The sequence below is a fragment of the Macrobrachium rosenbergii genome, chromosome 37, assembly GCF_040412425.1.
Source record: "Macrobrachium rosenbergii isolate ZJJX-2024 chromosome 37, ASM4041242v1, whole genome shotgun sequence".
Lineage (NCBI taxonomy): Eukaryota > Metazoa > Arthropoda > Malacostraca > Decapoda > Palaemonidae > Macrobrachium > Macrobrachium rosenbergii.
In genome coordinates, this window is record NC_089777.1 from 45,736,673 (window position 1) to 45,752,906 (window position 16,234).

Here is a 16,234-nt window from a genome sequence, read left to right on the forward strand (position 1 = left end):
TTGTGTATATTGCGTAATGTGAACCTTTTTACGGATTACTGTATATGTTCTACTGTATGTTGTCTATGGTGTTCTGGGGTATGAGTAACTTTTTGATAAATATCTCAAGTGTGCACAAAGTCTTATTTTACTCATAGTCGCAGGAGGAGGTAATTTTACTATTGAAGGTAACTATGTTTATATTCAGTGACTCAAATAATCTTCTAGCTCTAACAGGGAGAGGTAGTGAGTGACTGTTTGTATATATATTTCTTAATTCAAATAATTTTTTATTGGAGAAACATTTGTCTGAATTCTCAGGGCATCCTTCAATGTTACAAACTCTCTATGGAGAGACAGCGGTAGTTCATCACATTCAACAGGTAAAGATGAGGTTGGTGATGATCTACAGGCTCCTGAGCATATTCTAAGGCGTTCATTGTAAACTGGATCCAACATTTTCTGCGTTGCGTCTGATGCCGAGCTATGTATTTTGCTTCCATAATCAATGATAGATGACACTGGTGCTTTTACATTACAGTAAAGTTATGTCTATTGGCTACCCAAGTAGTGTTTGATAGTTTTTTAATTAGATTTAATGCTCTTTTACATTTTGATCTCATGTATCTTACATGGGCTTTCCAGTTCCAGTGAGTATCAGTACTAATCCTAAAAATTCTGATGTTTGGCCAGTTGGTATACTATGGTTTCTGATTTTTAAATCTATTTCTTAACCTTTTTCCACTTTTTATTTTTATAAAACATGATTGCTTGAGTTTTATCTATGGAGAATTTAAAGCCTACAGATGAGGCCCATTCATCTATTTTTATTATACTTTCATTAATGAATCATTCAAGACGCTAAATAATATATGGCAAAATCGTCCATGTGCAAGTTACTTTTAATTCCAAAAGGTAGGTTATAACTGATATAATTTACTGCTGAAGTAAACAGTGTGCCATTAAGGATGCTTCCTTGTGGAATACCATTTTCAAATGGAAATGTATTTCACAATACAACAGCAGTTCCCACGAGAAAAGTGCAATCTGTCAGAACATTTTGGACAAACCTAGGTAAGTGTCAAAGGATGCTGTCTTTACATAACATTTTTTATACATATTGCATACTTCCATGTAGTAACATACGCCTTTCCAGTGTCAAAAAAGACAGCTACAGTAATCTGTTTTCGTTCAAATCCTCTGCGTATGTGGTCTTCTAAGTTAGATAGAGAAATCCAACGCAGAATGACCCAAATTGAGTGGGAGTCAAAATGTTATTTTCTCAAATGTGCCACCCCAGTTGAGCATTTACTATTTTCTCCAGTAATTTGCATAAGCAACTTGTTAAAGCAATTGGTCTGTAATTATTTACATTACTGGGATCCTTTCCAGCTTTGGGGATAGCAACGATTATTGCATTTCGCCATTCATCAAGAAATAAATTTCTAATCCATAAATGATTACAGAACTGTAAAAGGAATGACTTGCCAATGGTGCTAAGTGACAAATCATCTCAAAACAAATATTGTCACTTCCAGGAGCAGATTTATTGCTGTTCAATAGGGCATATTCCAACTCTTCCATATCAAATTTCCTATTATAATATGTATCTTCTATTGTTTCATAATTTGTTATTAATTCTATGTAATTTTCCTTTGTGCACAAGTGTTCATCTAAATTTTTATCACTACTTACTTTTATTAAGTTTCTCTGATTACATTTCTTATTTCTTTTGGATCAAATACTCTTCTTCCATCTTTTAATATGGCATGTCTAGGTGGTTTAACATGGGTATCATTTATTTCCCTGAATTTTTTCTATATTTTTTGTATGGGAGTATTATTAAAGAGATCTGATACATATTTCCTCCATGAAATGATTCTCCCTTGAATTACTTCTTTTTTAAATGTTGCAGATATTTTGTTGTATAGAGGTTTTAATGTATCAATTTCTAGTAATATTATAGTAATTTTATCAGTAATATATAAATGTTTTATTAATTTTGTTGAATTTTTTATTTAAATTACCTAGTCGTCTCCCTACTGAGTGTTTTATATTTATTAATTCTGTTAGCTTATCACACCACCATGGAACTTTGTGTTTTGTTGGATGAGGTTCTGACTTAGGTATTGCTTTACCAGCAACATTTTTAATGAAATCAACAAGAAATTCATTAGTTTCATTAAGGTCTTTTTAAGTATTCAAATGTGTGCATTTCATATCACTCCCAATCTGCTTTATAAATGTTATAGTGACGGACTTCTTTTGCAGGATTATTTTGTAATAATGAAATTAATATTGGGAAATGATCACTGATGTGCAAGTCATCAACTATACTTGAGGCACACAGAATTAAGACTACTGAGGAAAATGTTCCATGTGTTTTCGAATAATATGTGCTGACTTCATCATCAATTATACATCACATGTTGTTTGACTCTATGAATTCTTGTACTTCCTGCTCCATTTGATTTTGTACAATTATAGTCCCATATTGGGTTGTGAGCATTAAAATCATCTACTATTAATGTAGGTTCTTTGGTACTGTTAAATAATTATTCAAGTTTACCAATGTTGTAATTTTTATTAGGTTGGTTGTATAAATTATAAATTATGTCATTATTGTTTTTTTTTTATTCAGATTACTACCTGATATTTGCAAGTCAGTATTGTTTACAGGTACTCTGTCATAAACTACTTTGTTGTGTACATATATGGGCTGTACCTAAATTTCCTCCTTCTTCTTGTGATGTAGTTGCCAAGGTGTATTTACCTATTGTTGACACAGTTTTGTTGACATGTTGTAAACATAATATCAATGGTTCATATTCTTTTAGCAATCGTTGTATTTCTCCTTGGTGTAATCAGGTTTGTAGACCATTTACGTTCCATTGTATAATACAGCTATTGAAAATATTATGTTATAGCAGTCAAGTTTTGCTTTTTTTTTTTTTTTTTTTTGCATTATCAATTTGGATTTTTTATAAAAATTTTCTCACGACATAGACATAACTTGTTTTTCTTTATAATATACTAAGTGTTCAATGCACATGCAACCTTTTTCATGGGTGCTCAAATCAGTGGTCTCATGTTTTATATATATCATAGAATTTCTAATAATGTTTGTTAACCCTTAAATGCCGAGCCTCTATTTACGAAAGTGTCTGCCGTATGCCGGCGGCGTTTGGGAGTTAGCGCCGAAGCGGAAAAAAAGTTTTTTTCAAAAACTCACAGCACGCTTAGTTTTTAAGATTAAGAGTTCATTTTTGGCTCCTTTTTTTGACATTGCCTGAAGTTTAGTATGCAACCATCAGAAATGAAAAAAATATCATTATCACATATAAATATTGAAATATATGATAGCGCAAAAAAGAAATTTCATATATAATTGTATACAAATCGCGCTGTGAGCAAAACGGTTAAAGCTTATGAGTTTTTTTTTTCTTTGTATTGCACACTAAATTGCAAAGATTTTGGTATATAACAAATTGTAAAATGATCAAAGCAACACAGAGAAAATAATATCACAAAATGATGCATGGATTCGTAATGTGCGGACATAAAAAAATGTTTTTTTTTTTCAAAAATTCACCATAAATCGAAATATTGTGCTAGAGACTTCCGTTAGTTGTAAAATGAAGGTAATTGATTGAATATTACTAGACTGTAAGTGTTTTAGCTTACAATTGTAGTTTTTCGACCATTTCGGTCAAAGTTAAAGTTGACCGAAGGTCGAATTTTTCTATTTATCGTGATTTAAATGAAAATATTTCAAAACTGATAAAGCTACAACCATGAGTTATTTTTTGTTGTATTCTACATGAAATTGTGCACATTTTCATATATAAAACTTTATGTAACGACTAATATAAAACGGTGCAAACATTACGACAAAGTGACAAAAGAATTTCTGAGATTTTCGGCCGAGTTACCGAGCGGATGTAAGGAAAAAGTTTTTTCAAAAATTCACCATAAATCGAAATACTGTGCTAGAGACTTCCAATTTGTTGCAAAATGAAGGTAAATGATTGAATATTACTAGAATGTAAGAGTTTTAGCTTACAATTGCGTTTTTCGACCATTTCGGTTGAGTCAAAGTTGACCGAAGGTTGAAATTTTGGCACATCGTGATTTATATGAAAATATTTCAAAACTGATAGAAGCTACAACCATGAGTTTTTTTTTTGTATTCTACATGAAATTGCACACATTTTCATATATAAAACTTTATGTAACGACTAATATAAAACAGTGCAAACATTACGACAAAGTGACAAAAGAATTTCTGATATGTTCGGCAGAGTTACCGCGTGCGGACGTAATGAAAAAGTTTTTTTCAAAATTTCACCATCAATCGAAATATTGTGCTAGAGACTTCCAATTTGTTGCAAAATGAAGGTAAATGATTGACTATTACTAGAATGTAAGCGTTTTAGCTTACAATTGCGTTTTTCGACCATTTCGGTCGAGTCAAAGTTGACCGAAGGTTGAAATTTAGGCACATCGTGATTTATATGAAAATATTTCCAAACTGATAAAAGCTACAACCATGGATTGTTTTTTGTTGTATTTTACATGAAATTGCACACATTTTCATATACAAAACTTTATGTAACGGCTAATATAAAATGGTGCAAAAATTACAACAAAATGACGAAAGAATTTCTGAAATTTTCAGCCAAGTTACCGCGCGGACATAAGGAAAAAGTTTTTTTCAAAAATTCACCATAAATCGAAATATTGTGCTAGAGACTTTCAATTTGTTGCAAAATGAAGGTAAATGATTGAATATTACTAGAATGTAAGAGTTTTAGCTTACAGTTGCATTTTTCGACCATTTCGGTCGAGTCAAAGTTGACCGAAGGTTGAAATTTTTTGTAGTCGACGTACGGTACGTCCGCTCGTCACCTGACAGACAATTTTAGTATACTTACGATACGTCCAGTCTGCGTTTAAGGGTTAAACTATCTTTTGTTATGTTTTTGTTATTATTGCATAATTCAATTAAACAATCATTACACCCACATATGTTATCATGTGTATTACTTGTTTCATTCGATTTTGCTGTACCAATTATTGATGACGGATCCTTTCATAAGTTTTACTATTATTTTAGGAGATAAAGGTACATTCTTAGCTTGTTTTTGTTTCTGTTCTTTCTTCATATATTTTTCTTTTGTTTGACCGATGTTTCTCTAATAATAGTTGGTTTCTTCGTTTTGGGTGGTGTTCTCTCCAAAGGTCCCTTTTTATCTTTAATTTCTGGCCCATCACAACTTTCCTGTTACTTCTTTAGTGGCATCCTCCTGTGCTCCTACTTGCATTAATATTTCAAATGAATTGGTTAAAATATTATCCATATCATTTTGTACCTGCTCCTTTATTCTTTACCAATTTAGTTTTTTTCTTCTTGAGATTTACTTTTGTGTTCCGTTACTTCTATCTGTATGCATTTTGGTTTCATTATTGGTTCTTGTTACTGAAGAAAGTATATGTTTCTTTGATGGATCTTGAATTCCTCTCACTTTCATTTCCAATTTAGCTTCTTTTATAGATATTGTAGCTCTTTCTTGTAATTTTTTTCAATTCTGTATTTTGTATATATAATAGAGAGTCCATTCTTTGGACCTTGTGTGACGATCTTGCCCAGAGTTTACACACTTTGACCTACATCATTTCCATTGTGTGGCATGTTTGTCAGATCCATTATCAGCACATACAGGTTCATTTTTGACAGTTTTTCTTTGTGTCCATACTATTTACTACAATTTTGATATTGCAGTGCGTTTTGGAATGTAAGGTCTAAGTTCTCAATTTTGGCCCAAAATTTCTATTTTTTGAGGTAGATCTTGATCTTCAAATTTTATTTTTGCAATTCTTAATATTTTATTATTATGTTTACTTGGTATTATATATACCTCACACTCTCGGACTTTGGGATATCTAATTTTAAGAGAGTCCAACAGTATGTTCTTCTTGACTGGTTCATTATTATTTTCAGGAAGTACAATAGTACCCTGAATGCTGTTCATAGTGTCATGTTTTCTTATAATTACATTTACATTATCATGCTTTCTATGGGCAAATAGTCTTGGGATCGGTTTTTGGTTGTGGCTTCTATAAGCCACATCCTTTCTTTTATTTGTTTGAATGACATTTCTGTTGTTGTATGTCTTTTTAATAAGTAGTTTTCCAACTTTAGGGCTGAAATTTGCTGTTCTGTTTCCATGGTTAGAAACCTTGACCAACTTTCACTCTCAAAGAGGGAGCCAAATGAGTCAAGGTTGGGTCCTGTGGGTATTTACTCTTTCTGGGTGTTTTAAATGGTAATAAAGTTTTAATGCCACCCCGATTTTGATTAACTGGATTATCATGATAATTGTCCATTCCATGCCAGAAGATCTGCTCTGTACTGGAGCACCAGTCATCAACTATGCCCAGGCAGTACCAGCAAAGGGCCCAGGGGTAAAATCTTTGTAGCTACTACTCAAAGATTGAGGTATAGTGTATATGAAAAAGAATAAAAAAATAAATGAACCTGAAAAATTTAAAAAGATATCGTCAGCCTTTCATGGGGTTTATTCTTCCACCAATGGTACAAGTGAGATCTGACTCCCAAATGTCTGCATCCCTACTCTACCCCACAGGGGATGGTACAACATGATTAGAGTGGCCTATGTGTAAGCCAAACCAGCTTGCCAGGACTGAAGGTATTACAAGAATAAAATCATCATCATCCTAATCATATTATGCGTGAACCGGATAGAAAGCAGAGAGTCCTATCCCCAGAACCAGATGCCCCTGGAGTCCATTGCCCAGCCCTGCAGAATAGTTCCGCCCTTGAGCTATCAATCTGATATCTCCCAGGTCCGAACATTATTGGGCAGCTGATGGTCCTACCACAGTTCCCACTATTTAGCTTTGGATATAAACCCAGCCCCAGCTATGATATCTTTTCCTGTTTATCAGGTCCAATAAATTTAGGCAAAAGTTGAAAATCCCACAAAATTTAATCCAAAGAAATATATAATGATATATGGAACTCTTGGACTCAAACCCGGGAATAAATTCCTGGGGTTTGAGAGCCCTCTCACCATGTCAAGGTGGTCTGAAGTTAATGGGGAGATATTAGTTGACAAGCATACGTCCTATCCTATATGCCCATGCCAATTCACAATAACAACTATTCTACTCTAAATAAAATATCAAAAAGTAGGACTTAAAAGAAAAATACGAAGCCAACACATTACTCAAAATTTACCTGAACTGGCATTTTGTTGAGGTGCTGCCTGACTGGCTAGTTGAGTAGCTAGAAAGGTTGCAACATCTTCTTCTTCTGTATGCATATTTGAACTGTTTGTGCTATCTGTCCTAGATGTGCTTACTTCTATGGGTCTAGGTGATGATGTATTTACTGATGTCCCAAGAGGATTTCCAATGACAGTTCTTTGACCTGTAGAATCTATTTCTTCCTCAATTGTAACGGTTGCTGTTAAAGCATCTGTGCCACCTGACTGGGATTGCCATCCTCCACTGACACTCGGTAACTGTATCAAACTTGAATTAGTGGTTTCACTACTTGTCGTAACAGTTTCAACAATTGACGCTACATTTTCCTGTAAAAAAGGGAGAAATTCTTTGAAAAGAGTGATACATATACATTACTTATAAATTAGCCCATTTCATGGTTATGATGAGATTGTCCTAAGCCATCAGTTTCTCTTAAAAAAATTACAGTCAACAAACAGTACTGGACAGACATGTCCCACGGTCTCATGCAAGTACTAACAGTGTTGGTTTATATTGGAAAATCACTTTTGTTTTAAAAAATATGTCACAATAACCCAATTACAGAATTTTTGATCGCGTAGCCACTGTTCAGCATCAAAGAGGTTAATGTTATGGTCCTCCAGGGTTCTATAAGACAGGCCAAGCAATATCAAAGAAATTTCTTGTATTTGGTCTTGGCCAGAATACTGTAGTGCCTTTGATCTGACACAATGATAAGAGTATAAAAGGACTCAAGGCAAGAGGGCTCTTTCCCTTGCCTATGGCATTTATATGGTTTTCCTTCACCCTTCTCACACTGATGTGACAAAGTGTGCAAGCCAGCCAAGATCCTCATTACTCTTTGGGTCTAGTGAATCACACGCAACCGTGCTCCGGAATATTTTCAAAATCATAGTGCCATGTTGACAAACTGTTGCAATTATCTGCTGAGGAAAGCTAAGTGTCAAGTCTTAAGCCCCTGAAAAATTTGTTTATTTTGTTAGGCATAATTATTAAAATCTGCTTGCCATCTGTCAAGATTTTGGATTAGGCTATATCATACCTTCTTTTGCTGTCAACAACTTTGACAATCTTTAAGACCTCATTAATCAGGAATTGTATAATTGAACAAAATCGTTGGTTGAAACTTATGGACTAGTTTTAAATAGTGTCCCTTGTTTCGTTTTATTAGTAATTTAGAAACATCTTAACTGAATAATGAACATCAGAAAGTTCCCCATTATTTTTAATATCTCGGGTTTTCATGTTGTAGGAAATGGAAAATGTGTTTAGATGGATCTACTCTTAGTACATATTACTTTGCTGAATAGTAATGTCACACCTTTGTTAATATACTGTAATTAATTAATAAAGTCTGGCTCCTCCTTACTGGGACACAGCAAATACTTTCCATACTTGATACTGATATTATAATAAGTTTCAATGATATAATAGTCATCAGTGTAATAATAGCAGCCATAACACTTGTAAAAAAAAAAGTATTTTGAATGTTGTACCACCTAATACAAGTTTATATAGGTGGTATTTTAAACCAGATTTCCTTCGCTAGCTCTTAATAGAATACCAGACCATTACAAGGCTTGTATGTATTATTATTGCAATACCTCTAGGTCATGTATATCAGCCATTATTGTGTTGGTTGCTTAATTAGATGACAAGTTTGCACAAAAGTATAACCCATTTCTTATGACATTCATGGGAGAGACTGCTCTCCTTTATTTGTTAAAAAAAAAAAATTTAAATAGTTGAAACTGGTAATGTACCTCTAAGTTTAATCATGATTTAAAAAGATGACACCAATAATTATATTATCATTAAAAGACTGTCAGCCACTTAATTCGGTCTTACCCAATTGTCACAGCCACATACTTATAAAAATGTTAGTCCATTTCATACTGATGCACATTCTGTTTATCTGACAGACATATGCAGCACACATTCAACAATTTCTTTTTTTTTTTTTTCCTTACTACAGGGCAGCAAATAAGCTAAATTCACAGGTTGCTTTCCCCACTGCAAAAATTGAATAATATGCTATTTACCACTGAGACAGCACATACCTTGCACCATAAACATAGCCCAGCTGGTATAAAGTTGAGTTTAAAAAGTTGTTGAACATGTGCAAAATAAGCAAAATGCTCCTGGCAGCAAACCATAAAGTAAAGGCTCGATTTAGACTAGGCCTTTCAGGCCAAGGTTTCAGGACCATAGAGCATCTTTCAGGCAGAGCTATGGCAGAGAGAATTCCCTTTTGTTTCCAAGCAGATTCCATGGGCAGGCCAGTATGCCAAGATATGATCATTTTCATGATAAAATTAGTTATTACTTGGAATATAAAAAAAATTGCTTGGCTAACATGCTAGGACTGTCTCTGCAATCCCTGTTTCCCACAGGGTGGCACTGGAATGTTTACGTTCTTGTCAGAATTCTTCATGACCACCCACTAAGATGTGGGGAGGCTGGGTGGGTTTCCACTTCAAGAGTAGGTAAGTATCCAAATAATTAATTTTATCATAAAAATTAATCATTATTTGGAATAAATCTTACCTACTGTTAAAATGAATCTTACCTACTGTTAAAATCAGCTGACTACCACATTGAATGAGGATGGTGGGTTAGTGCAGCCAGAGAAACAATGTTCAGTCAAGTGAACTAAAAGCTTTTCAACATTCCTGCCTCTTGTGTGATCCTTACTGGCAAGTACTGTTGCCAGACATTGGAACCACAACTGGGTGTAAGGCCCTCGTAGCAAGACATGTCAGAGGATCCTTACAGGGAAAAAAGGACTCTATCTCGTAGAGTACTAGTGACCCCTGTGCCTGAGTCGAAAGCCCATAACCGACAGTCCAAAACTAAAGACAACTACTGCCTTCATATATGAAGGTACGCTCCTGTACACCCATGTGTACCTTCATGCTCTCAAAATTCTGTATGCAGTGCCCGGTTAACCGCAGGGATTCCATTCCCAGCCGAGCCGATAACCGAAAATCGCCGATAATTATGGTAATAAATGGCGTTTATGACATTGTAAAAGCCTATAAACCGCTTACTGGTGCCGTTAACCACTTATCGGTGCGATAAACAGCTTGCCGACGCCGTTAACCGCTTTCTGACGCCAAAAAACACTTGCCGACAACAATAAACCGCTTGCTGACGCCGAAAATCACTTGCCGACGCTGACAAACCACTTGCTGACGCCGAAAATCGCTTGCCAACGCTGATAAACTGCTTGCTAACGCCGGATATCGCTTGCCGACGCCGAAAAACCATTTGCCGACCCCGAAAGCTGCTTGCCGACACCGATAAACCGCTTGTCGATGACAATAATTGCTTGCCGGCGCCAATATACCTCTTGCCAACACCGATAATCGCTTGCCGACGCCGATAAACCTCTTGCCAACACCAATAATCACTTGCCGACGCCGATAAACCTCTTGCTGACACCAATAAACTGCTTGCCAAAGCCGATAAACCTCTTGCCGACACCGATAAACTGCTTGCCAACGCCGATAATCGCTTGCCGAAGACGATAAACCTCTTGCCAACGCTGATAATTGCTTGCCAATAAAACGCTTGCCGACGCCGCTAAACCTCTTGCCGACACCGATAAACTGCTTGCTGACGCCAATAATTGCTTGCCGACGCCGATAAACCTCTTGCTAAATTGTACCTTCATTATATGACTTCTGTGACATGAAGTTTACCTAGTTTACCTTTCTGACAATGACGAAGAAAACGCCAGTCATTAAGTTTACAGTCCCATTCATAACTTGGTTTTACCTAACTGTGTGTACAAAAATGGCAGCCAGTGAATTAGTATAGGGGTAACATTAGTATGCCGTACTGTAAATGCACTAGTGTGGCAAATACCCATTAGGCAAACTGTACTCTATTTTGCACCAAACATTTATTTCTTTTTTTAAGGGTAATGTATTAAGCCCACTTTTAAATAAAATTTTAAAGTGCTTTGGGAGCATGATTTGGGTCATATTTAGGGTTTAAACTCTAAAAATAAGCATTTACTATATTAGCACTTTTAGTGGCTCGTACCAAACATTCAAGATTCCTCCTGATCCACGACAGGTTCTGAAATCTAACCTCGCGAATGTTCGAGGTATTACTGTAATTGTTTACACATACAAGTGTACTTCATCCATACCTAGTCTGAATTCTTCTTGACAACCAACCTAGATGTTGGAAGGTGAGAGATTTTATACTTTTTTAACAGTATTTGGGATTAATCTTACCTACAGCTAAAGTTAGCTGATTCCCACCTTGAGAGAAGGACAGTGGGTTAATGCAGCTAAAAGAACATCCACTCAGCGAAGCAAACTTCAAGTTTAAGCTTTAAACATTCTTACCTGTATCAGGAGTCCCCCTGGTTAAGTAGTCCACTGCCTCCATGAAGTGGATCCACAACAGGACGTAAGGCTGTCAGAAAGATCGCTTCAAGAGTGAACTAGGTCAAGCGCTCAGTCGCAAAATCATTGCATTCAGCAAATAGTTTGGTTACTTCAGCTGTTTGGCTTGATGAACACACAATATTGGCTCTGATTTGGGAGGCAGACGACCGAGCTGGTATGCGAGTGGGTAGAAAATATGGATTGTGTGTCTAATTCTGCCCAAAAGTAAGTCTGATCGATTATTAGCGAAGCAAGAGCGTTATCGTCCAGACGTAGCTTTGTGTATGTTCCAATCTCTTAGAAACTGGCAGATAAGGTAAAGTTCAGACTTCTCTTTTTTCTGTGTGAACTGTGAACTTGTGAATTTTACCATGATTCAAGACACTTATGAATTTGTGTGGAGAGTTGAACATAACCATTTATGTCACTTTAATATTCTATTTTATTGTGTTTTGTTCACATTATTAACCATGCATTTTAAACTTTTCATTATTATGTTTTGCACTTGTATATTTGTGGGAGATTACGATTTTGCTTAATTCTTTGACAGATGTCTGTGGAATTGCTGTGGTTATAGGAAAGGACCCTGCAATCTTTGCAATGTGGTTATTTCTCATGTGGTTGACTTTGAGACTAGACGTATAATGTCTAAGATGAAGTGTGTGAGAGTTTTGGGTGTAAAGACTTTTCAGTCATAGTAAGACTTTTTTAGTCAGAGTAAGAATAAATCTTGAGTAGACCATTTTGACTTGATAATTCATTTATTATGCATTTTAATCTTTTCTTTGTTCATTCATTACTTGTTGGGTTTGTTGATAATAAATCTATTTTTGTAGGAAAGATTGCATTTCCTTAGAATATCCATTTCTTTTTGAGGATGATGTTCGAGAGAGAGAAATCTGTGTGCTGTGAGAGAGAGAGAGAGATTTGCTGAGAGGGGAAATATGCGAGCGGAGTCCGAGAGGGGGGATCTGTAGAGAGAGTGATAGGGAGAGGGGAGCGAGGGAGAGGGGAGCGAGTGAGAGAGCGGGTACCACGTCTCTGATGGTAGACTGCAAGGTCCATTACGTAACACTTCAAAAGAAGTGATTAATCTGTAAGGGGTATAACACATACATTAAATACATGTGCAAAAGTCTCCATACATATAAAAAAAAATTAAAATTCAGAATTTTTTAAGTAACATTTTTAAATTTTTTTTTTTTCAAATTCATTAAATGCCCTATGGGCTTCTGTATTTTCATTATTTACCTATTTTTATAATTCACAACTATTAAATTACAGTTCTTCATGAATGTTGAAATCTGAATGACTGAAAATGTAGAAGATTCTGACAGAATTTCCTTTACTGATTTACTCCCTAAAGTTAATAATCGTAGTTGGTTATATTTTGGACATTCACACAATACATGTTTGACTGTTATCAACACTTTGCATTCTGACCATTCAGGAGGAGGGTCATGTGGACTGTTTATTAGGTGTCCATGTGTCAAACGAGTATGGCTTATTCGAAGACACATCAGAATTACTTGTGTATGTCTCTGTCTCTGATATGATGAACTCCATTTTCCAACACTGGATCTTATGTTTCAATTTATTATTTTCAGGTTCTTCATTCCATATATTTTGCCACTTATTTACGATGATTGTTTTTGTATATCTTATAGGGTTGTTTACTTTTGCTCTTGTCATGTGGACTGCTTCTTTACCTGCTTTATCAGCCTCTGCATTGCCTTTAATCCCTACATAGACAGGGATCCAACATATTTCCACAATTTCCCATTATTATACAATCTGTGGAGTTCAAATTTAATCTGCCATACAATATTATTTCTTGGGTAGTGGGTAGTAACTTTGAATGACTTCTATAGCGCTTCTTAAGTCACTAAAAATCACAGAATTATTGAAAGATATTTGCTTTATAATTTTGATGGCTAATGCAATGACACACAAATCTACTGTGAAGACTGTGGCATTATTAGGTAAAAAGAACTGTTATGTCTTCTGGGATATAGCTGCATACCCTACTTCATGTTGTGAGTTAGACCAATCTGTGTATATTGCCTAATGTGAACTTTTTCGTTTTACATGATCTTCGATTTTTTTGTCTATGGTGTTCTGGGGTATATGAGTAACTTTTTAAGTGTGTGCAAGTCTTTAATTTATTCACAGTCCAATGGGGTGGTAATTTCACTGTTGAAGGTAAGTAGTCCCCGGTTAACGGCAGGGGTTCCATTCCCGGCCGAGCGCTGCTAACAGAAAATTGCTGATAATTATGGTAATAAATGGCGTTTAAGACATTGTAAGGACCAATAAAATGCTTATCGGCGCCGTTAACTGCTTATCAGTGTCGATAAACCGCTTGCCAGTGAAGATAAACCACTTGCCGATGCCAATAAACCATTTGACGATGCTGAAAATCGCTTGCTGACGCCAATAAACCACTTGCCGACCCCAGAAATTGCTTGCTGAGGACACTAAACTACTTGCAGACACCAAAATACGCTCACCGACTCCCATAAACTGCTTGCCGATGCCGAAAACCATTTGCCGACGCCCATAAACAGCTTGCCAATGCCGAAAACCGCTTGCCGATGCTGAAAATTGCTTGGTGACGATAATAAACAGCATGCCGACGCCGGAAATCGCTAACTGACGCCGATAAACTACTTGCCAATGCCGAAAATTGCTTACCGACGCCGATAAACCGCTTGCCGATGCCAAAAACCGCTTACCGACGCTGATAAAACGCTTGCCGACGTCCATAAACCGCTTGCTGATGCCTATAATCGGCTTGCCGACGTCGGAAATCGCTTACAGACGCCGATAAACTACTTGCCGATGCTGAAAACCGCCTGCCGACGCACATAAACCACTAGCTGATGCCGAAAACTGCTTGCCGACGCTGATAAACCGCTTGCCAATACCGAAAACCCCTTGCTGATGCCACAAACCGCTTGCCGGTGCCGAAAACCGCTTGCCGATGTCGATAAACCACTTGCTGATGCCAAAAATCGCTTACGAACGTTGATAAACCACCTGTCGATGCTGATAAACCACTTGCTGACGCAGATAGACAACTTGCCAGTACCAAAAGCTGCTTGCCGATGCCAGAAATCGCTTGCTGATGCTAATAAACCGCTTGTCGACACCAATAAACCTCTTGCTGAGGCCAAAAATGGCTTGTTGATGCCAAAAACTATTTGCCGATGCCAAAAATCACTTGCACATGCCAAAAACTGCTTGCCGGTGCCATAAACTTCTTGCCAATTCCAAAAACCTCTTGCCGGTGGGGAAAACAGCTTGCAACACTGATAAACAGCTTGGTAATGCCAAAACCCACTTGCTAATGCCAAAAACACTTGCCAATGCTAACAAACAGGTTGCCTATGCCAAAAACTGCTTGCCGGCGCCAATAATCAGGTTACCAATGCCAAAAACTGCTTGCCAATGCCAATAAACAGGTTGCTGATCCTAAAAATTACTTGCCAACGCCAATAATCAGGTTGCCAAGCTGAAAACCGCTTGCTGATGCCAATAAACAGGTTGCCAATGCCAAAAACTGCTTGCCGATGCTGATAATCAAGTTGCCGATGCCAAAAACCACTTGCCTATGGCAATAAACAGGTTGCAATGCCAAAAACTGCTTGCAGACGCCGATAATCAGGTTGTTGATGCCGAAAACCGCTTGACGGCGCTGATAAACTGCTTGCTGACGCCGATAAACCGCTTGTCGATGCTGAAAACCGCTTGCCGACACCAAAAATCCCTTATTAATGCCAGAAACCACTTGCCGATGCCAAAAACTGCTTGCCGACATCAACGAACCACTTGCCAATGCCAAAAATCGCTTGCGAACGCTGATAAACCACTTGTAGACGCCCATACACCACTTGTCGATGCTGATAAACCACTTCCGATGCCGAAAATCCCTTGCTGACGCCACAAACCACATGCTGATGACGAAAACCGCTTGCTGACATCGATAAACCACTTGCCGTCGTCAAAAACCGTTTGTGAACGCTGATAAACGACTTGCCAACGTCCATGAAGTGTTTGTTAATGCCAGAAATCCCTTGCTGATGTTGATACACCGCTTGCTGACGCCAATAAACCGCTTGCCGATAAGCTGCTTGCTGACGCCAATAAACCGCTTGCCGATAAGCTGCTTGCTGACGCCGAAAATCGCTTCGTGATGCCAAAAAACCGCATGCCAGCGCCGAAAATCGCTTGCCAATAACGAAAACTACTTGCCGACGATGATAAACCACTCGCCAATGCCCATAAACTGCTTGCCGATGCCAGAAATCTCTTGCTATCGCCACAATCCAAATCTACTTGCTGACGCTGATAAACCACTTGCCAATGCCAATGAACCGCTTGCCGACATGGATAAACCACTTGCCAACGCCGAAAACCTATTACCGACCCCGATAAACCGCTTGTCGATGCCGAAAACCACTTACCGACGCCGATAAACCGCTTACCGACGCCGCAAACCGCCTACCGACGCCGATAAACAGCTTACCGATGCCGATAAACCGCTTGCCGACGCCGAAAAA

General features: G+C 37.2%; 1 protein-coding gene across 1 annotated transcript in view; it reads right to left on the minus strand.

Moving 5' to 3' along the window:
• The window catches only part of LOC136825227 (uncharacterized), a 595,353-nt gene that overhangs the window by 414,317 nt on the left and 164,802 nt on the right, over positions 1–16,234 (minus strand). The window contains exon 4 of the mRNA XM_067081250.1: positions 7,241–7,595. Coding sequence (XP_066937351.1) covers positions 7,241–7,595 — 355 coding nt within the window. The remainder of the gene's footprint in view (positions 1–7,240; positions 7,596–16,234) is intronic.